Source organism: Leuciscus leuciscus (assembly GCF_965113295.1).
Source record: "Leuciscus leuciscus genome assembly, chromosome: 7".
NCBI lineage: Eukaryota > Metazoa > Chordata > Actinopteri > Cypriniformes > Leuciscidae > Leuciscus > Leuciscus leuciscus.
Window position 1 is genome coordinate 4,630,564 of NC_138731.1, and position 27,831 is coordinate 4,658,394.

Here is a 27,831-nt window from a genome sequence, read left to right on the forward strand (position 1 = left end):
TCTGAGGCTGAAATCAGGCTTGGAAAAATGGCTTTTATTTATAAATTATGACAATTTTTGATGTAAAAATCATACTAACATTATAAGGGCACCCCAGGCAACATTATAAAATAATAAAACAATCCAGTTCATGACTCCTTTAAGATTCTCAATTTATATCTTTAAATATGTTTTAATTACTAAAATATCTAAATCAACACTGAGCTCATCATAAGCATGTATGTGATAATAAATAAATAAATGGTTTTGTGGCTATGACATCACTTCCGGGGGTGTGGCACACCATATTCAACCTTGCAGTGAACCGTGATTGTAAGTAAAATGACATAGCATTCTGAGGTGAATAATGTTGAGGTTATAAAAAATAAAAATAAAATCATGGATCAGTTATGATTGTTATATATTTTGTTATAGGATGTGTAAAAGTGTTTTTTTATGCGATTTTGACACTGTCCCAGTTTGCTAATAGGGTATTGTTAAACTGGGACAGGGTATTTTCTGGCAAACTGGGACAACCATTCAACCGTTCCCTTGTGTCCCTCATAAATTTAGTTAGCTAGGTAGATATGTTAATAAAGATAAACTTAAACTGTTTATATTGAGCAAGCTTGTAATGTTAATGCTAATCGCTAGCTAGCTAGTTCGCATAAAAAAAATTAAAAAGCTAGTTAGCATAATTAATTTGCCAATTTCAGATCGACAGAATAATTGCAGTGATGATAATAATCATGTAGGCCCTATTTCAGAATCCAATGGCAGAAAAGAGGACAGGGAGGAAGGAGATGAGGAAAAAAAGAAGAATAGGCCAGGACAGAAGTTGAGCCAATGGAGTGAGAATAGGATGAAGGGTGTGATAATGGAGTATAGGGAGCAGGTGGAGGCAGGGCAGGCTCCTCAACTTTGCATGATTGCATGTGCATGGAATGTGCCAAAAAGCACAGAGCAGTACTGGTTCAAAAATGTTATGCGCCGAAATCCGGTTCTCGGCCAAAGGTAACCGGAGGCCCTCTCTGCTGCAAGAGCAGCAGGGATTAACCCCACAGCAATAGCACTTAGTCATTTTCAAATCCAAGTGGCTTTATAACATTACCCCCCAACAACAGTGGTGAAGGTGTCTGATAACGGCTAGATAACAACTAAGCTATTTTTGGATTGGGGGATGCAGGTCGTGGACATGCTCCCTAAGGATGACCTCAGACCACATGTGCTGCTGCTGGACGGCCACACCAGCCATGTATTCAACATCAAATTCCTGAGGCTAATGCAGTCACACAGGGTACATGTGGTGGGATATTCTTCCCACACCACCCACTGTCTGCAACCAGTGGACAAGTCCCTCTTCAAGTCACTGAGACATCATTGGAGTGAGGAGGGACAAGCTTCATGCGGCTAACAGTTTTTATACATTTCATTCAAAGAAACAAAGCCTGCCAAAAAAAAACACAATAAAGATGGAGGGTACAAGATTGGATGGCGGGACATTTGCAAAGCCAGATATGGTTATGAAAATGATCCCAAGAAGACTGAGGATTGGACATCTACAAACATACTGGTGCGTTGCCACCTCCTGTGGGAACAGGACAATCTCCACTCAGTAAGAGCAATACGTTTGCCGAGCTCCATGAACACGAGAGCAGATATTCTATCCCAGAACGGACCGCCTCGATGGGAATGGAGACTCCACCCCCAGATGGTCCGCATCATTTGGAGCATTTTCAGCCAGGTGGAAGAAAATCTTTTTTGCATCGAAAGAGAACACTCCCACCGCCCATTATTTTCGAGGGAAAAGGAAGCATTAGCCCACGTTTGGGGTCAATGTGTGTTTGAGGAAGAGTCATCCATCCAGTGTTTAATGTTTCTTTCTTTTTTATTCTGTATAGTATAATAGAGCTCTAAAGCTATTTAGAATAGTATCATATGAGGGTTAAGACATTTGGATCATAATAAAAAAATATGCAGAAGGTACATTTTCAGAAAGTGTCCCACATTACCAGAATTCTGTCTCGTGAGGCGCTTGACAGTAGCTGAACGCCATGCCTTCTGTAAACGCTATGTTAGCTTGTGTCACGAAGTCGCTTTTCAATCACTCATGGGTAAATTTCAATGATCAACAGCTAGGTGCTTAACGGCATAGCAGGTTAACCATGGCAAGACAGGAAAAAACTCAGGAAGGCACGTTAGCAACAGCCATCTTAATGACCAACGATAGCGAAAAAATGCCTAATCTTCGTCATCAATTTGTGGTTTCTGTCAGGAGTTAATAAAGCACACTTCATCCATCTTGTTTACTCATCACTTCAATGGTTCTGACTTCCTCTTTGAAAAGAGTAGTCAATAATAAAATCCTACCCACAAACACAACAAAATACCAGATTTTTTACCTCATACAGTAGTTTTCTGGGTCATAACATGTTAAAGAATATCAAAAATACATTTTTGTAAGCTTGTACACTGCTGCAATAAGTTATGTATTAGAATGTTAAAAAAACAACAACAACAAAAACGTTTCTTTAACTTTGTATGTCACATGTTCACACTTTGCTTTCTGTTTTCATTTAACTGGTGTGTATAAACAAAACAAAACTGGTGTTCCTACACAAAATATATATAAGGGATTTTCTGGGTTTTAGTTCTTTGACCTAGTTTTCAGTTTGTTGCTATGGTTTCTCTTTGATTTGGTTATGTGTTACACCTGTTTTTAATGTGAGTAATGTATGTGTCACCACAAAGAGTTTTAGTTCAGACAATACAAACTTATTTTTGCAGTTCATAATAAAATTACTGGCCAACTAATGAGGAACTTTGTTTTTATTTTCTCAGCAAAGATTTTTATTCATATATAGTGCTTGGTAAAAGTTAAATTTAGACCCTGTGTACAAGCCAGTGAGGTCAGATATAGTCATTTCTTTCTGTCTGTCTCATTTATGTCTCTGTCCATTCTTGAGCTTCACATATTTTCTTCATTAATGATTCTCCATCATTCAGAGCTCTAGTAGTAGGTCAGCAGGGAAGAAGCCCAGTTTACGGCCAGTGCTTACTTTCAGATATCCATTCACCTCTTCTCCTTTCTTCACCACAATCTACAAAGCAGAACACAGTTATAAATCTGAAAAATCAATTGGTGATCAGCCAATAAACTGCCTCTTAAATACATTTTGATTCGGTTCCTTTACGCTTAAATACAAACATTAAATAGGCAGACCAGATTTTTTGATTATCATACGGGACATACAGAGGTATTCCAGTTGAATTATTCAGGGGAGGGGAGAGGAGCGCATAAATACACATTTGCCATTTCTCAGGTTTAGCTCGCTATATAATTTAAGAAGCCTTTTGCAGTAAGACGTCAACAGCAGAGAGCAGCTGGGTGCGCTAACTCTCCCCAACCAGGGCCGTATTAAGACAGTGTGGTGCCCCTGGGCACTATACCTCAAAAGGCCCCCCCACCCCCCATCAATTATCAATTCATTGACAGCGTCAATTCATGTTTGCCCAAAAATAATAATAATAAAAAAAGTATTTTACTTGTGTAAAAATACTTTCTCTCTCTTTTTCAAATTTATGACATTTGTCTTTTAACAGGAAAGGAAAGTGGCATAATTTTGACAATATTTGGTGCTGTTTTATTTAGAGATGCACCGATTACAATTTTCTAGGCCAATTCCGATTTCCAATTTTTCATTGAGTTTGACCTGCCTATACCGATTTTAGCCGATTCCGATTTATTTTTTTTCTAACCACTTTACAGCACACACAAATATTTATTTGCGATCTTTTCTTTAACCCTTTCACGCGTAAGTTTAAAATATTCACAAACTTGCTTACCATGTCATCAACTAGCCTATCTGATATTCCGATTCTCAAATATGTGTAAGTGAGTGTGTTTGGTCGTTTAAAAACCTATAAATAATCTTGATCTAACATGAGATGGGCGCCGCAATGTTGTCCTGCATGTCAGTCGGATTTACAGCACGTGAATTCATCAGTTTCTCCCGAAATAAATGCAAGAAAGTGGCCGGTGAACTGAGAAGAATAGAGTAAACTTTATAGTTACTTTCACTATGTTTGTCTGATATGAATAACACATGTCGGCAACTTATATTTTAATAGATTGTTATTGCTGCTTCCACAGATATCAGTGTGTCTTTTACAAACTCCAAATGTATTGTTTTACTCGTGCTTATGTGTATATAAATATCTGAAACCTAAAATAAACATTATGAGGTTGAAAACACTGCTTAGTCGTGATATATGACAGCGCTGAACGCGTCCGACTCTGGCTCAGCGCCAGCCAACGCGCGAAAGCACAGTTTGAATCTGGCAGTGATGCGACGTCACTGAACATTCTAAATGTGGCACCGTACTCTCAGGGGCACAGACATAAAAATCCCATATATGAGACCATACTGCTCAAAAGGGTAATCATGCGGCGCAGTGCATTATTTGACGGCGGTACCATCTGAGATGCTAGTACCGTCTCCACAGTTAGCTCCGGCTTCGCTGCTAGTGATCTTCTCACAAAAAAAACCTTTCGATCCCTGGAACATTTTGAATTGTAGCTAAACGTCTAGCGACAATTCTGTCTTTCTTTAACTTTCTTTTTGCAAAACCACTCAATTGACGTCGGTCCATTTTGGATTTAGATTCATTTTCTGTAGTCGTTAAAAAAATGACACATTTGCGCATACTTGTTGTGGACCAACTCAACTCTGACAGATTGGGGTTTGGGGAGGGAGGAGGGGAGTGATAGTGGTCATGTAATCTTTATTTATTTATATTATTATTTATATTATTATTGTTATTGTTAAATTAGTGTTCATAATCGAGTTATGTATGGTCTTTCAAGAATTTCAAGTTAATAATATAACAATTTACGAAAAATATTTTTAAAGCTTGTGTCATGTGGTGCCCCCCTAGTGGTTGTGAATGGTTGGTGCCCCTGGGCACTGGCCCAAGTGCCCTTATGGATAATCCGGCTCTGTCCCCAACACTTTATTAATAATCTTCAGTCCTCACCACACAGACACACACTGACCTGATCTTTCTTCAGTGTAATCTGGCCCATCTCTCTATCTCTTACGAAGGAGCGTTTCACTTTATATACCCTCTCGCCTGCTCGCACCCTGATTATGTAATTCATGGGCAAGTAGCCTGTCTTCTCACCAATCTTACCTTTTGAGACACACATAGACAGTTTAAAACTAGTGGGCTAGTGTTTACTTTAAAGCCTAGGTCTGAAGCCCTGCTCACACACCCCTTTTCCACCAAGGCAGTGCTGGTGCTGGTTCGGAGCCAGAGCCTAGTTTCAAATCGGTTCTTTGTTTTTCGACACCCAAAGCACCAGCTCTGAACCAGTAAAAGTGGTTCTTAAGTAGCACCAAAACATTGCTGGGCTAGAAGTAAGAACCGCTTGCGTCAGGGGCTGGGGGCGGGGTTATCGTGACCAACAAGACAAAAATAAACTTGTGACCGCCATTTTTAAATAGCAGCTAATCAAACTAATAGTAGCTCGATTGTAATCTCCGTCTATGCAAGTTACGGCGAGCTGCAAGAACGCGTTGGATTCGCCAAGTTTGGATGCCGATGTAGGTTCGCAAAGCCATGAGCATCAATAGTAACACAAAGACCGCCATTGTTGATGGAAGGCTTGTTCGAGATGCATCGGAGCAGCGTGGACCGATCGGAGCTGCGGGAGTGTTTGGAGAGCATACGACTCGTGCTTTTGGATCACTTTCGCAGTGCTTTGATGTCATGCGCCGATCGGTCTGCGAGAAGCCGAACCATCTCGAACAAGCCTGATGTGTTTTTGTTTGGCGCTGCTGGGCAACATGAGATGTATACAGTGATGTGAGATCTGGCTCTCTGGCTTGTGGAAAGGCAAACCGGTTCTTAGAAAGCTCCTCAGTCGAACCAACTCCAAACTGGCAATAGCTCTGGCTCTGGCTCTGAACTAGCACCCGGTTCTTGCTGGTGGAGAAGGGGTAATAAGAGACCCAAATGTACTGCAGAGTTTAGTTCCAACCCTAATCAAACATACCCCTTTTCCACCAACAAGAACCGGGTGCTGGTTCAGAGCTAGAGCTATTGCCAGTTCGGAGTTGGTTCGACTGACGAACCGTTTGCGTTTCCACCGGCCAGAGAGCCACAACAGAGCTATATCTTACGTCACTGCATACGTATCATGTTGCCCAGCAACGCTAGTCCGGCAGCGCCAAACACAAACACACCAGACTTGTTCGAGATGCATCGGCTTCTCGCAGAACGATCAGCACATGAAATCAAAGCACTGCGAAAGCGATCAAAAAGCACAAGGAGTCGTATGATCTCCAAACACTCCCGCAGCTCTGATCGGTCCACGCTGCTCCGATGCATCTCGAACAAGGCATCAACAATAATAGACGTTGCGTTACTATGGATGCTCATGGGTTTGCGAAAATAAATCGGCATCCAAACACGGCGAATCCAACGCGTTCGTGCAGCTCGCCGTAACTTACATAGACGGATATTATAATCGAGCTGCTATTAGCTCGACTAGCTGCTATTTAAAAATGGCGGTCACAAGTTTCTCTTCAGTCTTGTTGGCCACGGTAACCCCGCCCCCAGCCTCTGACGCAAGCGGTTCTTTCTTGGCTCCGTTCTAGACCCTGCAATGATTTGGTGCTACTTAAGAACCAGTTTTACTGGTTCGGAGCTGGTGCTTTGGCGGTGGAAAAACAAAGAACCGATTTGAAACTAGGCTCTGGCTCCGAACCAGCACCAGTTCTGCCTTGGTGGAAAAGGGGTAACACACTCAGCTAATCAAGCTCTTCAGGATCACCTGAAAAATCACAGGCAGGTGAGCTGAAGCAGGTTGAAAACAAACTTTGCAGGATTGAGTTTCCCGAAAGCATCATTAGCCAACTATGGTCGCAAGTTCCGTCGTTATCAGTATAGTTCAACAAGTCTGTGTTTCCCGAAACCATTGTTCCAACGAACATTTGCAAACAGCATTGCAAAGTTGTGTGTTTGGAATGACAGCTCTCAACCTGTGGTTAGAATCAGTTTCTTGTTTGCATGACATGTGGACTCAATAAATCATTATCTTGAGCAAAATAAGCAAGCTGACATTCAGTACAATCTATATATTTTATTTAGAATACATATATAATTTGAGTTTTTTATTTTGTTAAAATATTTAAAGCACCGTTTTTGATGAGAGCGCATGTGCGCACATACTCTAGTACGCAAGAACGAGCCTATGATTGAATCTGGAAATAAAGCAAAATAATAGATAAAAATGAGAAATTGTCCTCAGATGCCATGTCCGTAATTTATAGCAAAACATCGAGCATTAATTCGATCTCAAGGAAGCTATTACTCCACAACCTGCGTGACATCATTACCAATGTGGTTGAACGACAAATTTACGACAATATACAGTTTCAGGAAACAAGCGAGACTAGCTAGTTGATTTCTTCAACAATGCATTGTACTATGGTAGTTAAGCAGCAGGCTACGTCATTGTATGGGAAACGCACCCCAGGACAGTGGTCACCAGGAGCAGGGTTGAAGACCTAGGCTTTGAAGGTAAAGTGTGTTAGTGTTTCTCCATTAAAATAATTTATCCTTTCTCAGCTTAATGTGCAAACACTTTATAGGAAGATATACATTCTGATTTCCACTGAAATCACGTTCTAACCTGGGGTGCGTTTCCCAAAGCCAACCATGGTTGCAAGTTCCATCGTTACCAACACAATTCAGTGTAAATGTTTTGACCATAGTTGCTAACAATGCTTTTGGGAAACGCACCCCTGGGCGGTATCAAAGAAAGTAGGTTTTACCAGTACTTTAGTAACTGGTAATGGGCAAGTTAACACAGAACCGCTAATATCGGCATGGAATGGAAGTTGTGTTAGTCTTTTCTTCCCAACTGTGATGTATAGTGGAATGGCTTCTTGACCAAAAAAAAAAAAAAAGTAGGGCAGGATTTGATTCTGTCTATCGGGAATTAATTGGATCGTTAGATCATTGTGGTTTGCTGCTGCTATGATCTCATGTGAGTGACAGTTTGCCCCGCCCTAGCGCCAGTAAACACTTCATTAGAGAAGAGAAGTCATTCCAAGAGGGAGGGAAAGTTATTTTGATTGAAGATTACAAGGGAACATGATTTTTTGGAAAATTATGTTCACGGATAAATAATTTATAAAACAAAATACTGCAGTATTTCAACAACAATAGTCAATTTTGATTTCATGATGATTTTAAAAGGTTTCAAAAGCTTTAGGTTACTTGCGTAACCCTGGTTATCTGATAACATGAGTGAGGTATCTCAATGGGTGAAATGCCTCTGGTATGAAGAATCATAACAAACCATCATGACAACACGATTACATGTTTCTAGCCTGATGCCAACATGATTATCATGTTGCTAGCATGATGCTAACATGATTACCATGTTGCTAGCACATTTTTACTTGTTTTATCATGTTTTAACCCTAAGCTAATTGCTATTAGCATGTAGCTATTCACTGCTAACATGTATGGGGCGCCGTTTGTAAAGTGTCTCATGCTGAAAATAACAGCAACATTTTGTCACATTTAGCTTCAAACAATGTTGTATTTAACTGGTATGAATTTTTGACGGTCACTTTTTACCACATTTACAACAATATTTGTCAACTTAGAGATATTTTAAATAGTTAAATCTAAATATTAAATGTTACACCTAAATCTAAATCTAAATGTTAAATCTAAATGTTAAATCTAAATCTAAATCTAAATGTTAAATCTAAATATTAAATCTAAATCTAAATGTTAAATCTAAATGTTAAATCTAAATGTTGAATCTAAATCTAAATGTTAAATCTAAATCTAAATGTTGAATCTTAATGTTTCGGGTGAAACTAAATATTTAACTAATATGCAAAATCAAAATGCCGGTAACCGGAAGTGCCAAAATAAAAGCTCGAGGAGGTCAGTGTGTGTTTATAGCATGGTTTATAGTGTCAAATAACGAATAAAAACCATCTCATCCGAGGAAATGGACTCTTGGACATGGATTATCGTGATAATAACTACCTAAAATAATAAACACATTTGGAGAAACTGTATTTGAAGAGTAGGCTAGTGTCACTTTTATGAAAAGTGCGGGACTTATGACCTGCAGCCATAATAGCCAGCCACGAGGGGGCTCACTTTGACTGAATGTCATGTCATCACTCTCATCACGAAACTCTACAGTTTCTCCAAACGTGTTTATTATTTTAGGTAGTTATTATCGTTATATTATCGTTATTATTATGAGATGGTTTTTATTCGTTATTTGACACTATAAACCATGCTATAAACACACACTCGAGTTTTTATTTTGGCACTTCCGGTTACTGGCATTTTGAATTTGCATATTAGTTAAATATTTAGTTTCACCCGAAACATTTAGATTCAACATTTAGATTTAGATTTAACATTTATATTTATATTTAACATTTATATTTATATTTAACATTTATATTTATATTTAATATTTAGATTTAACATTTAGATTTAGATTTAACGTTTAGATTTAACATTTATATTTATATTTAACATTTATATTTAACATTTATATTTATATTTATATTTAACATTTAGATTTAGATTTAGCATTTAGGTGTAACATTTAATATTTAGATTTAACTATTTAAAATATCTCTAAGTTGACAAATATTGTTGTAAATGTGGTAAAAAGTGACCGTCAAAAATTCATACCAGTTTTTTAAACATTGTTTGAAGCTAAATGTGACAAAATGTTGCTGTTATTTTCAGCATGAGACACTTTACAAACGGCGCCCCATAAACATGCGTCACATGTTGGAAGTCAGTGTTGTAATGTAACGGAGTACAAATACTTTGTTACTGTACTTAAGTAGAAATTTCACGTATCTGTACTTTACTTCGCTATTTAAATTTATGTCAACTTTCACTTTTACTCCACTACATTTCCTAGATAAAATTTATACTTTTACTCCGATATATTTCCACTAAGCATCTTCGTTACTCGTTACTACAAAATAAATTCAGAAGAAATGTGTGCGACTGCAATAAGGGAGGTTTGGCGAATCACTGCTTCTAGATTGCATTACGCACGCTCCGCACGGCGCGCGCTCCAGTGTAATGCTTGTTTGTTGCCATGCCAAAGGAGGAGGAAGCACAACTGAAACCGCCATGGAAGCAGGAGCACCGATATCTATGCGAGCACCTACCTTTTGATTTAATTCAACAGAGAACTCTCAAAGACATGTCCATAATACTGAAACACGCTTAACTGTTTTTGGTATAGCATAACTGCCGGGCCGAATATTTCCTCAGGTAGTAGGCTAATGTTAGACTGAGAAATATTTTTTTGAGAACTGCTACGTTAATCAGTGGCAGGTTAGAAAGAAAGTGTTAAGGGCTATTCACGTCTTTAAAAGCATCATACGTTTTGTCAAACTTGAGATTTCCTTTGATGTTAATTAACTCAAAACTCAGTGGTTATAGGATAATGTTGGGCTAATGTTGCTGTGTGTATGTGTGAGATGGTGACCTGGGGAGTAAGCCCAGAATTTTTTTTAAGAAATAGGTTATTATTTATTTTTCATTTTTACCTGAAGTTCATACAAAAGTGAAATTTCTGTTAAAGTTTTTTTTTCTTTGATGTCAGCTCTAAAAGTATGCTGTTTGTTCTTTGAACTTAAGAGAATTGTGCCTGAAAAGTCCTGGAAAAGACTGTGATTTTGATTTGATCAGTGAGATTAAGAAGATATGGGAAGTTGGAACCCTGAATATGCTTTACTATAAGAAAGCCACAATAAAGTTCACAAACCCAAAGTTCTAACCGCTTGCTTTTAAATTTTATTTTATTTTTTTACTTCAATTACTTAAGTACATTAAATATCAGAAAATTACTTTTGATACTTAAGTACAGTATATATCAGATACTTTAAGACTTTTACTTAAGTAATATTCTAAAAGGTAACTTTCACTTCTACCAAAGTCTTTTTCTAGTACGATACTTGTACTTTTACTCAAGTATTGCTTTCTAGTACTTTATACAACACTGTTGGAAGTCCTGTTTGTTAGCATGCGTCAAAAGAGCCAAACTCCATCTCTATTGTCTATGACAAATTCATCAGAATCAGACAGAGCTTTATTAATTTTTCTACAAAACACATTTAATGAAAAAAATTTATAAATAAGGACAGTAAGGTTGTGTCAGAATAAACATTTACATATTATGAACATATGTACAGTATTATGGATAATATGAATAAATAGGAGTGAATTTACAAGACTAAACAGTGGGAGTATTGCACAAAGAGAGACATTGGGAGGCATTTAACTGTTGAAAGAGGAGATTGCCTGTAGGAAGAAGCTGCTCCTGTGCCTAGATCAGGGTTCTACGGTAGTTCTCCAGGAGCAGATTTAGAGACCCTTTGCCTAAATGTTCTAGTGTCCAGTGTTTTAAGACCTTGGCTGGACGGCAACAGGGTCAGGGTGAGTGGATTCTGTGATGATTTTACCTGCCCACTTTCTCGCTCTGGAAGAGCAGAGTTTAATAGGAGCACCAATAATCCTCTCAGCAGTCCGGCCTGTTCGTTGTAGTATTCTTCTGGTTCATCTACAAAATTAGACATCAGATTTGGTAGCTCAGGGCTCCAGACTAACTTTTTGCCTTGGTTGCACTGGTGCGCCTAACTTTTTTATTTAGGTGCACCAGCACAAAATTTGGGTGCACCGGAATTTTTCCTCGGCTCGCGTCACCTTTAACGCCACAATTTCAAGGTCACCTTTTTATCACGCTCTATATACATTCATATTATGTAAATTATTTTAAACAAGAATAAGGTGTGGGTAAATAAAAAATAAAATTTTTTTTAAAGTGCTTCACTGAGCTGCCAAACTAACTATTTTGAGTCTCTAGCTCAGGCGCGGTATAGGCTCTACCTCCGTCTCTGAGTCGGATGCCATCTCCGATGAAGGACCAGGGCTTGGCATCTTACCAGGGACTGGGGAGAATGGTGGCTGAAGTAGCTTCATGTCTGGGCTGTTGTCGGAGCATTGACCGGGGAGTAAAGGGTTTTAACTGTATTCCTACTCTTACCGATACTGCTTAATAATTCATTACATTTATATAGCGCTTTTCTCTGCCCTCAAAGCGCTTTACATAGAAGGGGGGAATCTCCTCAACCACCACCAATGTGCAGCATCCACTTGGATGATGCGACGGCAGCCATATTGAGCCAAAACGCTCACCACACACCAGCTTACTGGTGGAGAGGAGACAGTGATGAAGCCAATCAGTAAATGGGGATGATTAGGAGGCCATGATGGACAGAGGCCACAGGGCAAATTTGGCCAGGATGCCGGGGTTACACCCCTACTCTTTCGACATCCTGGGATTTTTAATGACCACAGAGAGTCAGGACCTCGGTTTAACGTCTCATCCGAAGGACGGTGCTCTTTGACAGTATAGTGTCCCCATCACTATACTGGGGCGTTAGGACCCACACAGACCACAGGGTGAGCACCCCCTGCTGGCCTCACTAACACCTCTTCCAGCAGCAACCTGGTTTTCTCAGGAGGTCTCCCATCCAGGTACTAACCAGGCTCAACCCTGCTTAGCTTCAGTGGGCAACTGGTCTTGGGCTACAGGGTGACATGGCTGCTGCTGCTGCTTATCGATCCGGTACTTTAACTGTATTCTTATCGGTTCTTTTTGTTTATATATATATATATATATATATATATATATATATATATATATATATAAAAATTTTGTCGTACCCTTACAAAATTTGTTCGCATGTGCGACCAAATTGGTCGCACTCTAGAGCCCTGTAGCTAAACCAAACCAGGCAGTTATTCAAGTGCAAAGAACCAACTCTGTGACGACTGAGTAGAACTGGGTCAGCATATCCCGTGGCAGGTTCAACTTCTTCAGCTGGCGAAGGAAGTACAACCTCTGCTGGGCTTTTTTCACAATGTAGTCTATGTGGAACTCCAACTTCAGGTCCTGTTTAATGCATGTGATGAAAGCCCTTTACCATCATACAGATCTCTCTCTGTTCCTCGACCCGCCTGCTGTGATGGCCAGTCAATGGAGAGTTTTGCTGCTGCACTCCAGCACATATCAGGTGGGTTGAGCTCTACCTGAACGGGGAAGGGGACCCTTTGCCCTTTGCAATGCATTTTCTTTTCTCTTCTCTCTTTCCTTTCCCGTCCTTCTCCCTGTACATGAATCTCCCTCCTTCTTTGTATTCCTTTCTTTGTCCCCCCTTTTTTATATAATAAATGATATCAATAACATCATATTTTCAATGCTTTACACTGTTACACATTCTGAATCTGGAGATATACAATGTGTGGGTTTAAGTATAAAGCCACTGACCCGGAGAGAGTTGTCATGAAACAGCTTCACAAACAATCTTTTCAACCTCATAGTATCATTATTTCTGTGATACAATAGTTCAGATTATCATAGAAGTACTGAGATAAAAGTTTAAAGTTCGAATATAAACACCGATGTCTACAGTAGCGATAAAAACAGAGTAAATCAGCTTTTGATAGAAACTTGGTGCTTAAAATAACGCATTTATCGATTACATTGTTTCGCCACTAGGTGGCGACAAGTGACTGTTAAAAAATGTATTTGTTATTGAATAATTTATTAACGAGAATGTAGTACTGTATGATGCTTCTGAAATAAAACTCGGAAAGATGTGATGAATTGTTTTTGTAAATATGACTCATCTTATACATCATGTACAGTCTGTATAAGTGTTAAGCGCAAGTGTTTTTGCCAGAATACTCTGTTCACCCTGTTATTTCATTGTTGTTTTTAGTCAAGGTAAGCCTATCTTCGATTCTATTGTTACTTTGTATTTTTAACTTCACATAATCCTGTATTTTAGAGAGACGCGTTGGCACAATTAACAACAGCCGCGAGTGAAAATTAAAATTATTGTTACATTTGCACTTAAGCCTTTGCTCCTAGCAGGTTGGAATTGCCACATTTTCGCGTTATTTACACTTAATTGCCCGACCGAAACAGCTGTACTCACTCAAGCGGTGAAAGCATTATCCGTATATCTGTGTAATTTGCGCGCTGTCGCGGAAGCGTCAGCGGAAGCGTTCAGCTCTCGTGTTCAGGCTCCTCGTGTGAAGACCGACTCGGGAAAAGACCAGCGACTCTACCTGCGCGACTCCACCGAGCAAGGACACCAGAAAGGCACTTACGTATCTCCTCTTCCCTTTCTCTTCCCTCTACTTACCTTATTGTTCACCTTAATCAACATGTGCTTTCAATACATTCCTGTTATCTCTCGGCACCGTCCTTTCATCACGCGCAATAGGCAGCGCAATACTGCCAATCTGCGTCCCATCCCCACATCCTCACATACTCCTCTCTCTCTTTCCGTGGGTCTATGGAATTGTCAGTCAGCAGTCAATAAAGCTGACTTCATTCCAGCCTTTGCATCTCATTCTACTCTTAGTATCTTGGGGCTGACTGAGACCTGGATTCGTCCAGAAGACTCAGCAACCCCTGCTGCTCTCTCTAGCAATTTCTCCTTCTCCCACTCCCCTCGCCAGTCTGGGAGAGGTGGGGGTACAGGGCTTCTCGTTTCTAACAATTGCAAATACTCCACGCTCTCCTCTCTATGCAACAACAACTCATTTGAATATCATGCTATTACACTTACAACCCCCATTAAAATCCATATTGTAGTCATTTATCGCCCCCCAGGTCAGCTGGGTAACTTTGTAGATGAGCTGGATGTGCTGCTGTCCACTTTCCCTGAGGACGGCACCCCACTTCTAGTCTTCGGTGACTTCAACATTCATCTCGAAAAGCCACATGCAACAGACTTCACCTCTCTCCTAGCCTCTTTCGATCTCAAACGACTCATCACCACAGCTACTCACAAATCAGGCAACCAACTGGACCTGGTTTACACACGCAACTGCACCACAGAAAACATCCTGGTGACACCTCTCCACGTTTCAGATCATTTCCTCATTACTTTCAGTCTACAACTCTCTACCCCTGCACCCCCACCCCCACCACCAGTCACTTTCAGACGAAACCTGCGCTCACTTTCCCCCTCCCATCTCTCCTCTGCCGTGTCATCCTCTCTTCCCCCACCCTCACAATTCTCATCTCTGGATGTGAATACCGCAACGGACACCTTATGCTCCACTCTAATCTCTTCTCTAGACATTATCTGCCCTCTCTCCTCCAGGCCAGCACGCACTACTCCCTCTAACCCCTGGTTATCTGAGGTTCTTCGGGAACACCGGACCAAACTCAGGGCAGCGGAGAGGAAATGGCACAAATCAAAAGACGCATCTGACCTGAGTATGTATCAATCTCTCCTCTCCTCCTTTTCTGTTGATGTTCATGCTGCAAAATCTTCATACTTCCACAACAAGATCAACAGCTCCTCCAACACACGATTACTCTTCAAGACATTCAACTCTCTCCTCTGTCCACCTCCACCACCTCCCGCCTCCTCCTTAACTGCTGACGATTTTGCGACCTTCTTCACCAACAAAACAACAGCTATCAGCAGTCAGTTCTCAGCTCCACACACACAGGAACCCAGACCGACCCCTTCCACAGCCAATACCCCTCTGTCCTCCTTTTCTTCGCTAACCGAGGAAGAAGTATCTACACTTCTCCTCTCCAGTCACCCTACCACCTGCACGCTTGACCCCATCCCCTCACACCTTCTACAAGCCATCTCTCCCACACTTCTACCATCACTCACACACATCATCAACTCATCCCTCCACACTGGCACCTTCCCTACAGCATTCAAGCAGGCTCGGGTTACTCCACTGCTCAAAAAACCAACGCTAAACACATCATTGGTAGAGAATTACAGACCTATCTCTCTCCTACCATTCATTGCGAAGACACTTGAAAGAGCTGTCTTCAACCAACTAACATCCTTCTTGTCTCTAAACAACCAGCTGGATGTCAACCAATCTGGCTTCAAGAAAGGACATTCAACTGAGACTGCATTACTGTCAGTCACAGAAGCCCTACGGATCGCAAAAGCTGCTTCCAAATCTTCAGTCCTCATTCTCCTGGATCTGTCTGCTGCCTTCGACACGGTGAATCATCAGATCCTTCTGTCCACCCTCTCATCACTGGGCATCACAGGAACTTCACTCCACTGGTTTGAGTCCTATCTCACAGGTAGGTCCTTCAAGGTCGCATGGAGAGGCGAGGTATCCAGAGCACATCAGCTGACCACAGGGGTTCCCCAGGGTTCAGTTCTTGGTCCCCTCCTCTTCTCCATCTACACCACATCACTGGGACACATCATACAGGCACACGGTTTTTCCTACCACTGCTATGCTGATGACACACAGCTCTTCCTCTCCTTTCAACCAGATGATCCCACAGTAGCTGCACGGGTCTCAAGCTGTCTGGCGGACATCTCCACATGGATGAAGGAACACCACCTGCAGCTCAACCTGGCAAAGACTGAGCTTCTCGTCCTCCCTGCCCATCCGTCTCTACAGCACGACTTCACCATCCAGCTAGAGTCATCATTAATCACCCCATCAAGATCGGTCAGAAATCTTGGAGTAACGTTTGATGACCAGCTGACCTTCACAGATCACATTTCAAAGACAGCTCGATCATGCAGGTTTGCACTGCACAACATCAGGAAGATCAGGCCTTTCCTAACTGAGCATGCAACACAACTTATCGTCCAGGCCCTGGTCATCTCTAGGCTTGACTACTGCAATGCCCTTCTGGCTGGACTCCCAGCATGTGCGACCAAACCCCTACAGATGATCCAGAATGCTGCAGCTCGTCTTGTCTTCAACGAGCCCAAGAGGGCCCACGTCACTCCTCTGTTCATCTCTCTGCACTGGCTACCTCTAGCTGCTCGCATCAAGTTCAAGGCACTGACGCTTGCTTACAGAACTATCACAGGCTCAGCTCCCTCCTACTTTCACTCACTCCTACGAGTCTACATCCCTACCAGACACCTACGATCGGTCAACGAGCGACGTCTCGTGGTTCCATCACAGAAAGCCACAAAATCACTTTCCAGAACATTCTCATTTACAGTTCCATGCTGGTGGAACGCTCTCCCCACCCTCATCCGGAATGCAGAATCCCTGACAACATTCAAAAAAACAGCTGAAAACCAATCTCTTCCGTGAGCACTTAACCTTATAAAAAAAAAAAAAAAAAAAAAAAAAAAAAAAATCCTTTCCCTTTGAAACATCACTTATCAGGCTTATGCTACTCTGAATAATACCAGAACTTCGTATTTTGAGCACTTCCTGCGTTGTTGTTGCTTTTGCCTCTTTATGATGACTCGCTGAACTTAGTCCTAATTTGTAAGTCGCTTTGGATAAGGGCGTCTGCTAAATGACTAAATGTAAATGTAAAATGTAAATAAGTGTATGATTTAACTTTTCCCCATGGTCTAGTGTTTATATATATATAAATTTTTAAAAAAAAAAATTAAATTGCAATATCGAATCGCACTACTTGTAGAATCGCAATGCTTAAAACAATCGCAATACATATCATATTGGCACCCAAGTATCGTGATAGTATCGAATCGGGATATGCTGTTTTTATGTTTGTTTCTTTGTTTGTTCATTTGTCTCCTCTCGTATTTTGCACCTTTTCGTTGTAAACTAGCTTATTTGTCTGATACTTACATTTTCAAGATCTATATTTGCCTATATGTTTTTTGTGTTCGTACTTATCTGTGTAGGGACCCCTTAAAATATGTCTTGTTTTGAAAATTGCAGAGTATTAAATTATAAATACATATATTTATTTTTGTTTATTTCACTATGTGATGTAACTAAATGTACCAACATTCTTTGTTTCTTTATTATTTATACTGTTTCCTTTACTCAAATAAGGTGTTCTGTTGAACTGAAGTGTATTAATGTTGACCAATCAACATTGAGATTGTTTAAAGTTTACGAACGCAAGTTGCGTTAAGTTACGGTATAGCGACGACAGGGAAGGAGATCTCACATGTTGAAAAGAGTGCAGCACGTCTTCGTTCTAATGAAAGTGAGCGTCATTCTTGGAGACTTCGCTACTTGTGTTAGTACAGGCCCAAAATGACAAACAGAACTTTCATTCACTCAATTTCTTTTGTTTAAAGCAGTGGTTCCCAACCTTTTTTTGTCTGAGACCCCCTTTTTCCCAAGAAAATATTTTAGGGCCCCCCTTCACATTTAATGATATTTTCGCTCTTGTAAGCTTGCAACAAGGATGACAAAATATGTTGTTTTCAAACAAACGGTATGTTTACTATAAACAGATATGTTTATGCACAAATAATAGCCTATAATATTGAAAATACAATAACAAAAACATTAGTAGGCCCTTTGTAATTTAAAAATGTAAGCCTAGGAGTAGCCTATAAATTTGCCCTATTTTAAATGCAATAACAAAAATATAAGTATTCACACTTGTGTGTAGGTAAAAAAAGAATGAATATAGGTTATTACTAAATGACTTCTGTCTGGGGCCTCAATACTTGCATGTTATTTGTGAGGCTTTATCAATATGAGGCTTTATTTTTTAGGCTTTTGGCACTATAGCGAGCGATAATAAACTTGTGTTTATTAACAGAATAATGCGTCTTTCGGAAGAACATTGTAGCCGGAACTACTTCTCTCTCTGTGTGCGTCTATGACGAGTCACGCAGGTACTGGGCTACTCCGCAGTGGCAGCGATCCGAACCAGGGTAAAATAGTCCCAATGTAATCACTTATTATAGGTGTACCATAGTGATTCAGGATAAGACAAAAACACGGTTTGGAAAATGGATTCATGATGAACTCGCTCATTAAATACATTTTGAACAGAAAAAAGTTAAGGACTTTTATTTAATGCAAATTGCTCAAAACTTTTCAAAATATGACGCGACCCCCCACAGAGCTCGCTGAGGCCCCCTTGTGGGCCGCGACCCCCCTGTTGGGAACCGATGGTTTAAAGTGTTATTTTTATTTAGCTGTGTTATTTAGTATAATTTCAACCCATTCTGCCGTTGGGTTGCGTTATCTTCTTAGTGCATTAACTGTGGGATATTGTGACAGAGAAATTCACATCAAGGACGACAGCTGCATCATAGGTGTCATAAGAAGCACTTCCAAACGACTCGTAACAGTGTTTGGGGGGACGAGATTCATCGCGAGCTGCCTTGTTGTTGCATTTGGACTGGACTTTCACCCGGCTGCATGACTGTTCTGTTCGTGGCTCGTGCCGTAAGTGACCACTTTTCATTGCTTCGCCATTTCCTTGGACGGAACGTAAGTGAACTCGAAAATGCTTTGGATGTAACGAGTTAACTTGAATTAATTCCCTTGAAAGTGCACCAATGATTGGGCCCCAACGGCTAGCCGTTGGCAACGGCTAGAGTGTGTAAAGACTGTGATAAAACTCATCTATTGTGTTATTACTGAGTTTATTCTGTGAATTGTGTAAATTGATCCAAAGGAGTTGTTGTGGGTTTTCACCAGGATTGGGCAACTCTGGCCCTTAAGATCCATTTTCCTGAGTTCAGCTCCAGCTCTAATCAAACCCACCTGAACAAGCTAATCAAGGTCTTCAGGACTACTAGAAAGCTACAGGCAGGTGATTGGGATCATGGTTGGAGTTGAACTCTGCAGGAAAGTGGATCTCGAGGACCAAAGTTGCCCAGACCTGCATTAAATGTATGGAAGAGAAAAACTGTCCTCCTGACTCACTCATGTACTCTCCTGTGTGGCAGCAGCATGAGCCTTAGCAAGATTTAATGAACTTGTATTTTATTATTTTTATGGTTGAACGTCACTTTGGAATAACCATACTTATATTTTTCCAAAACATACTTCAAGATACATTTGGATTGTGGATTACGAAAGGTGGATGGTTGACAACTAAAGTGATATTTGACAGATTGTATACAAGGTCTACTCAAGCTGGCCCAGCCTGGTTTTACAAATCAAGCTCTGAAAACATCAAAATGCCAAGAAAAGGTGAGGACGACTCTGTGTCATTGCCTATGGTCCAGGAGATGCTTGAACAATTAAAGACTTATTTTAAAGAACTTCTTGATCAACAAGAGAAGAGTTTTAAATCATGTGTTCAAGTGATTGTGGACTCTATGTGTGTTCGCATGGACAACCTTTTCAAAGATGTCCAAAGTGTGACTAAAGACATTCAGGACCTAAAAACAAGTCTCCAGTTTTCTCAGGCTGAAGTAGATGAGATAAAAGCTAAATCAAGCAAGATGGCAGAAAAACATCAAGCCATTGCAGAAAGTTTTGGCGAATACCAAGCTTCTTTAAACAGCTTAACGGGTAAACTGGATTACATGGATAACATATCAAGAAAAAAGAACATTGTGATCGATGGAGTTCCTGATGTAAAGTCTGAAACATGGATTGAAACCGAAGCAAAAGTAAAGAAACTTTTTCTGGAGTATCTTAAAATAGAACCAAACCATATTGAATTTGAAAGAGGACTTCGAATTGGGAAATATGATTCTACTGGACGCCCAAGATCTGTTCTGATTGAACTTCTTCGATACAAGGACAAACAAGAAATACTGAAGAGAGCAAAGTCTCTAAAAGGCACAAACATCTATATCAATGAGGATTACCCTGACAAGGTCCGCATGAAGCGAAAGGAACTGCTTCCTAAACTTAGAGAAGAGAGGAAAAAGGGGAACATCGCCTTCCTAAAGTATGACCAACTGATTGTACATCCTCCTCGATCCAGTTAAAATGCCTTACATGTAAAGGTATTTAACTGTTGCCTTTTGTTTGGTTTTTAACTCTTTATGTCATTTTTACACAGTTTCTCTGCAGGTAATTTGGTCTTTAATCCAGATGATATTGATGAGGATAGATCATATAATGACCTGGTTGACCCAGATAAAAATAGTTTAAATTTAAGGTCGAGTGATGCATGTCGTTATTATAATGAACTTGAATTTAATGCACAGTTCAAAAGTAAATTAAATTATAATCAGGACATGTTTTCCGCTTTTCATTTGAATACCCGTAGTCTACCTAAGAATTTTGACTTATTCATACAGTTTCTATCAACTTTAGAACATCAGTTTTCTGTGCTTGCTCTGACTGAAACGTGGCTGAATGAGGACATCAGACAATTTTACTCCTTACCTCAATACAACGCAGTACATTTTTGTAGAACTAATAGAAAAGGTGGAGGAGTTTCACTTTTTATTCATGACGATTTTGAATTCTTTGAAAGGAAAGATCTGAGTATTCATTTTTCTGAAACTGATGCAGAAGCAGTTTTTATAGAAATTCCAAAATGTGGGTGTTTTGGGGGTCAAACTGTAATTATTGGTTGCATTTATCGACCACCTGATAATGATATTGACATTTTTAATGAGGCTTTGTCCTCTATGTTGGAGATTATAAGTGTTAAGAATAGGACTTGCATTCTTCTTGGAGATTTCAACATTGATCTTTTGAAACATGAATCAAATTCCTCTATTGAGTTCTTAAATACAATTTATTCTTATTATTTCTATCCACTTATTGATAAACCAAGAAGGATAACATGCTCATCGGCAACCTTAATTGACAATATACTAACTAATCATTTTGTAAATTCAATCATATCAGGTGTAATGCTTACTGATATTTCAGACCATCTCCCTGTATTTCTGCTTTTTACAAATTCTCAGCAAAAAAAGTCAACCTATAGTATGAAACATCGTAGACTTACTTTTAAATCTGTTGAGTCTTTTAAAAGGTCACTGGCTGAGATATCATGGAATCATGTCTTTGGACATCAGGATGCTGAAACAGCTTATCAGACATTTATGAATATGTTTTCATCTTTGTTTAATAAATGTATTCCATTGGTACAGAGTAGAAGTAAAAACAGAAATATTTCTAAGCCATGGTTTACACCTGCATTAAGAAAATCTTCCATTACTAAAAATAAGTTGTATAAAAAATCTCTCATTAGCCCCACACCATTAAATACTGCGTACTATAAAAAATATAAAAACAAATTCAGCAAAGTTTTAAAAGATGCCAAGAAAAAATATTTTTCTGAAAAGTTGGGAAATTCATGTGAAAACATAAAAAAGACCTGGAATGTTATAAATGAATTATTAAATAAAAAACAAACAACTTGAGGAATTCCAGTTCAGTTATCCGATGGTATCGAGAATTATCAAAACCCCATCGATATAGCAAACGGTTTCAATGATTTCTTTGTGAATGTTGGACCTTCACTGGCAAAAAACATTGTGAATACAGGAAAATTTACTTCACAAATTTTTGATTTGCCTCATCCTTGTTTAAATGAATTTGATCCTCCAACTCCTAATGAAGTGCTTGAAATCATATTAAAGATGAAGGACACAGCTCCAGGACATGATGAAATTAGAGCTAGTCTCATAAAGAAAGTAGCTTCCTCTATTCATGGGTTTCATCAGGTCCCTTTCCACAGGTGTATAAAATCAAGCACCTAGATTATGAATGCAGACTGCATTGTGCTTGATTAATACACCTGTGGAAAGGGACCTGATGAAACCCATGAATTATTGAGCCTGTAACTTATGTTCTCTCATTGTCACTCAAAAGAGGCGTTGTACCAAGAGATCTCAAATTAGCTAAAGTAATTCCCTTGTTTAAGTCTGGGAATTCACATTTATTTAACAATTACCGACCTATTTCACTTTTACCTTTTTTTTCTAAAATACTCGAAAAATTAGTTTATAAAAGGATATTAAAACACTTGACAGAAAATTTGATCTTTTATGATCACCAGTATGGTTTCAGAGAGAACATGTCTACAGAAATGGCTCTTTTACAGTTTGTTGACAAAATTACAAAAAAATCTGCATGAGAAAAATAACACTATTGGTATATTTTTAGACTTGTCGAAAGCATTCGACACAGTAAATCATAATATTCTTTTAGCAAAATTTGAAAATTATGGCATTAAACATATAGCCTTAACTTGGGTACAAAACTATTTGGAAGAGAGAGAGCAATTTGTTTATGTTAACAATTTGAGCTCAAGTAGGGGAAAACTTTTATGTGGGGTACCGCAGGGGTCCATTTTGGGACCTCTATTATTTCTAATTTATATCAATGATTTAAGAGTTGTTTGTAAAAATGTTATGCCACTCATGTTTGCAGACGATACATGTCTTCTATTATCTCATTCTAACATTGACACATTGATAAGAGAAGCAAATGAAGAATTACAAAATATTTCTAAATGGTTTAAAGTTAATCAACTCTCTCTTAATATACAAAAAACTAATTTTATGATTTTTAGCACAAAAAACAAAGGAGATTTTGTCACGGTTCATGAATCGGCTGTCTCATGCTGATGTGTCTGTGTGAGTGTAATTGTGTGGGCGTGGTTACTCGTTGTATTGATTAGTGTCTCCAGCTGTTATCAATCCCAGTTCCCTTTATATGCCCAGTAATTTCCCTCTCATGTTGTCAGATCGTTGTGGTTGTTCCTCGGTGTGTGTCCTGTTCCTGTTCCTGTGCCTCGTCTGCAAGGAGTTCTTCGTCTGGATTTCGTCTGTTCTTCGTGTCGTCTGGATGTTCCACGGTTCCTGGTTTCTTCACTCGAGCACGCAGATCACCGCACAACCACCGGATCGCCATCTAGTCCCTGCTTCATCACCACCAGAGTGTTTGTCCCCGACCTGTGTCTACATCTGACCTTTCATAATAAACTGAGTTTACTTGCATCCTCCTGTTATTTCATCACAGAACGATCTGACCAGACCATGGATGCAGCAAGCACGTCCCAGCTCAACGAATTCATCGCTCACAGTATCTCACGTATGGACCAACAAGAGGAGAGCATCTCGGGCACAGGTCGTGCGGTGCAAGCACTCGTGAAGCAGGTGTCCGAGCTCACCCAACAGGTACAACTTTTACGGACTCCCACTGCGCCCCCCACACCGCCCGTTCCCCCACCACCAGCACCGGCTGCAGCAGAGAGCCCAGAGCCACGCCTACCCACACCAGAGGGATATTCCGGCGAGCCCGAATATTGCAGAGCGTTCCTCACGAGATGTTCCATGCATTTCGCCTTACAACCACGCACTTTCCAGAGCGAACAGGCTAAGGTGGCATTCGTATTAACCCTGCTGTCAGGGAGAGCAGCACTTTGGGGAACGGCGGTGTGGGAGAACGGAGACGACTGCTGCACCTCGTTCCAGGCACTCTCCGAAGAAATGAAGAGAGTTTTCGATCGTGCAGTGGCGGGTAAGGAGGCGGCCAGATTACTTGCCGAACTGCGACAGGGAGAAGGCTCGGTGGCGGACTTTTCCATCCGGTTCCGCACCCTGGCCGCAGAGTGTCGTTGGAACGAGGCGGCGCAGTGGGATATGTTCCTGCATGGGCTGGCTGACCGCGTTCAAAGGGAGATTTATGTTATGGACTTACCAGAGACACTGAATGGACTGGTGGAACTTGCTCTGAGAGTAGACGCTCGACTGAATCGTGTGACCAGATTGGCGCGTCCCAGCCGTCCACAGCCCAGCACAGAGGACCACCAGCCCGGTGGTGCGAGCGCGGTCAGCCCCGCATCCGACCTCGAGCCCATGCAGGTGGGGAGAGCTCGGCTTTCCCGGGAGGAGAGGGAAAGGAGGAGATCCCAAGGACTCTGTCTATACTGTGGCCGGGCGGGCCATTTCATCCACTCCTGCCCGGTAAAGGAGCAAGCCCGGTAGTAAGTATGAGGCTACTATCGGGTGGGATCTCCGCCGAGAAGACCTCATCACCATCATCGACCCTCCTCCCGGTAAGACTGAGATGGCGAACATCGACGCACTGCACCAACGCACTACTGGATTCGGGAGCGGAGGGTAATTTCATGGACTTCAAACTGGCACTTAAGCTTCAGATCCCCATCACTCCTCTCTCGCACCAGATTACTGTCAACGCACTCAATGGTCAAGAACTTCCCCGGATTACACATTCTACTGAAAACATCACCCTCATTACTTCTGGCAATCACACAGAACTCATTTCATTCTTACTCATGGACTCACCACTTGCACCAGTGGTTTTGGGACACCCGTGGCTGTCCAGACACAACCCCCGTGTCGACTGGTGCACTAACACTGTTTCCACATGGAGTAACCACTGTCATGAGTCCTGTTTAGTGTCTGCCTGTCCCTCTGTGTCTGGTTCTGTGTTTCAGAGTGAGGCAGCGGATTTGTCTAACGTGCCCGCGGAGTACCTCGACCTGAAGGAGGTGTTCAGTAAGTCTCGTGCTGCTTCTCTCCCTCCGCATCGTTCCTATGACTGTGCAATAGATCTACTGCCAGGTAAATCTCCGCCTAAGGGCAAACTTTACTCTCTTTCTGTTCCCGAGAGGGAGGCCATGGAGAAATATATTTCTGATTCTCTAGCCTCTGGGTTCATCCAGCCTTCCTCTTCTCCTGCGGGGGCGGGGTTCTTTTTCGTTGGGAAGAAGGATGGTTCTCTGCGACCTTGCATGGATTACCGAGAGCTGAACAACATCACGGTAAAGAATTCTTATCCTTTGCCGTTGATGTCTTCAGCTTTCGAGAGGTTGCAGGGAGCATCGATTTTCACGAAACTGGACTTACGTAATGCATATCATTTGGTTCGCATCAGGAAGGGGGATGAATGGAAAACCGCTTTTAATACCCCTAGGGGGCACTTTGAATATTTGGTTATGCCTTTCGGGCTTTCCAACAGCCCAGCGGTTTTCCAGGCACTCGTTAATGACGTGTTGAGAGACATGGTAGATCAGTTCATATATGTTTACCTGGATGACATATTGATTTTTTCTTCGTCTCTCCAGGAACACGTTCAACACGTTCAACACGTCAGACGAGTGCTTCAGAGATTATTAGAGAATGGGCTTTTTGTCAAGGCGGAGAAATGCGCGTTTCATGCACAGTCTGTTCCCTTCCTAGGGTACATCATCTCCTCTGAGGGAGTGCGCATGGATCCTGACAAGGTTAAGGCTGTGGTAGATTGGCCAAGTCCAGATTCCCGTAAGGCCCTACAGCGGTTTCTGGGGTTCGCCAATTTTTAGCGGCGTTTCATTCGCAATTTCAGCCAACTAGTCGCACCTCTGACTGCTTTGACCTCCCCCCGAACGACGTTCAGGTGGTCGAACACTGCCGAGGCAGTGTTCACCAACCTCAAAAGTCGCTTCGTTTCGGCTCCCATTCTTGTCACCCCTGATCCCACACGTCAGTTCGTGGTGGAGGTCGACGCGTCAGAGGTGGGAGTAGGAGCAGTGCTTTCACAACGCGCTTCCTCAGACGACAAGTTGCATCCCTGCGCGTTTTTTTCTCATCGACTTTCGCCTGCCGAACGTAATTATGACATTGGTAACAGAGAGTTGTTGGCAGTCAAGTTAGCGTTGGAGGAGTGGCGTCATTGGTTAGAGGGTTCGGGGGTACCCTTTATCGTTTGGACCGATCATAAGAATCTTGAATACATCAGATCTGCTAAAAGACTCAACTCCAGGCAGGCTCGGTGGGCTCTTTTTTTCGGACGTTTTGATTTTGTTCTCTCGTACCGCCCGGGTTCCAAAAACATCAAACCCGACTCTTTGTCTCGTATTTTTGATCCATCCGAACGCCCGGTGACTCCCGAGTGTATTTTACCTGAGAAAGTTGTCATCTCCACTCTGGTATGGGAGGTCGAATGGAGGGTCAAGACAGCCCTAGAAGGGGTAACGCCTCCGCCTGGTTGCCCACCGGGTCGTTTGTTTGTTCCGGAGGGGTTACGGTCCGACGTTATTCGATGGGGTCATTGCTCCAACATGGCTTGTCATCCAGGAGTGACTCGTACCAGTTTTTTAGTTAAGCAACGATTCTGGTGGCCATTAATGGCTCGCGACATTCACGATTTTGTGTTGGCTTGTTCAATCTGTGCCACTGGTAAGACATCTAACCAACCCCCAGATGGGTTACTTCGACCGCTGCCTGTCCCTTCGAGACCCTGGTCCCATATCGCTCTAGATTTTGTCACCGCCCTCCAATGGCATGACGGTTGTTTTAACCGTAGTGGACCGGTTCTCGAAGGCGGCACATTTCATCCCCTTGCCCAAATTACCTTCAGCCAAGGAGACAGCGGTCACAGTCATAGATCACGTCTTTCGGTTACATGGCCTCCCGATGGACGTGGTCTCTGACAGAGGTTCCCAATTCGTATCCAAATTTTGGCGAGAATTCTGTAAGTTACTGGGGGCCACGGTCAGTCTGTCCTCGGGCTATCATCCCCAGAGCAATGGCCAGTCTGAACGAGCCAATCAGGACCTCGAAAGAATGTTGCGATGTTTGGTTGCCAAAAATCCGTCATCCTGGAGCCAACAGCTTTCTATGGTGGAGTACGCCCACAATTCGTTTCCAGTGTCATCCACGGGCCTCTCGCCATTTAAGTGTAGTTTAGGTTACCAGCCACCAATTTTTCCGAGTCTGGAATCCGAGGTCGCGGTCCCCTCCACTCACGCATTCGTCCAGAGGTGCCGCCGTACTTGGACTAGAGGCCGGGAGACTCTACTCCAAGCAGGGGGGCGCATGAAGGCCAAGGCCGACCGCCACCGGTCAAAGCCTCCCGTTTACGTCGTGGGTCAAAAAGTGTGGCTTTCTACCAAGAATATTCCGCTCCGCTCCGTGTCTAACAAGTTAGCTCCCAAATTCATTGGCCCGTTTCCTGTCACCAAAATTATTAGTCCGGTGACAGTCCGACTCAAACTCCCTCCTGCGACTCCCTCCTGCGTACAGGAGAATTCACCCCGTCTTCCATGTGTCTAAAGTCAAGCCCGTGTTTTATTCTCACATT

At 41.5% G+C, this 27,831-nt stretch overlaps 1 protein-coding gene across 1 annotated transcript in view; it reads right to left on the bottom strand.

Moving 5' to 3' along the window:
* Window positions 1–2,685: 2,685 nt before the first annotated feature.
* Window positions 2,686–27,831, bottom strand: part of LOC309502540 (SH3 and cysteine-rich domain-containing protein 3-like) — a gene marked incomplete at its 5' end in the record, with an annotated part of 36,498 nt that continues 11,352 nt past the window's right edge. The window contains 2 exons of the mRNA XM_082174944.1: window positions 2,686–3,080; window positions 5,036–5,173. Coding sequence (XP_082031070.1) covers window positions 2,982–3,080; window positions 5,036–5,173 — 237 coding nt within the window. The 3' untranslated portion in view covers window positions 2,686–2,981. The remainder of the gene's footprint in view (window positions 3,081–5,035; window positions 5,174–27,831) is intronic.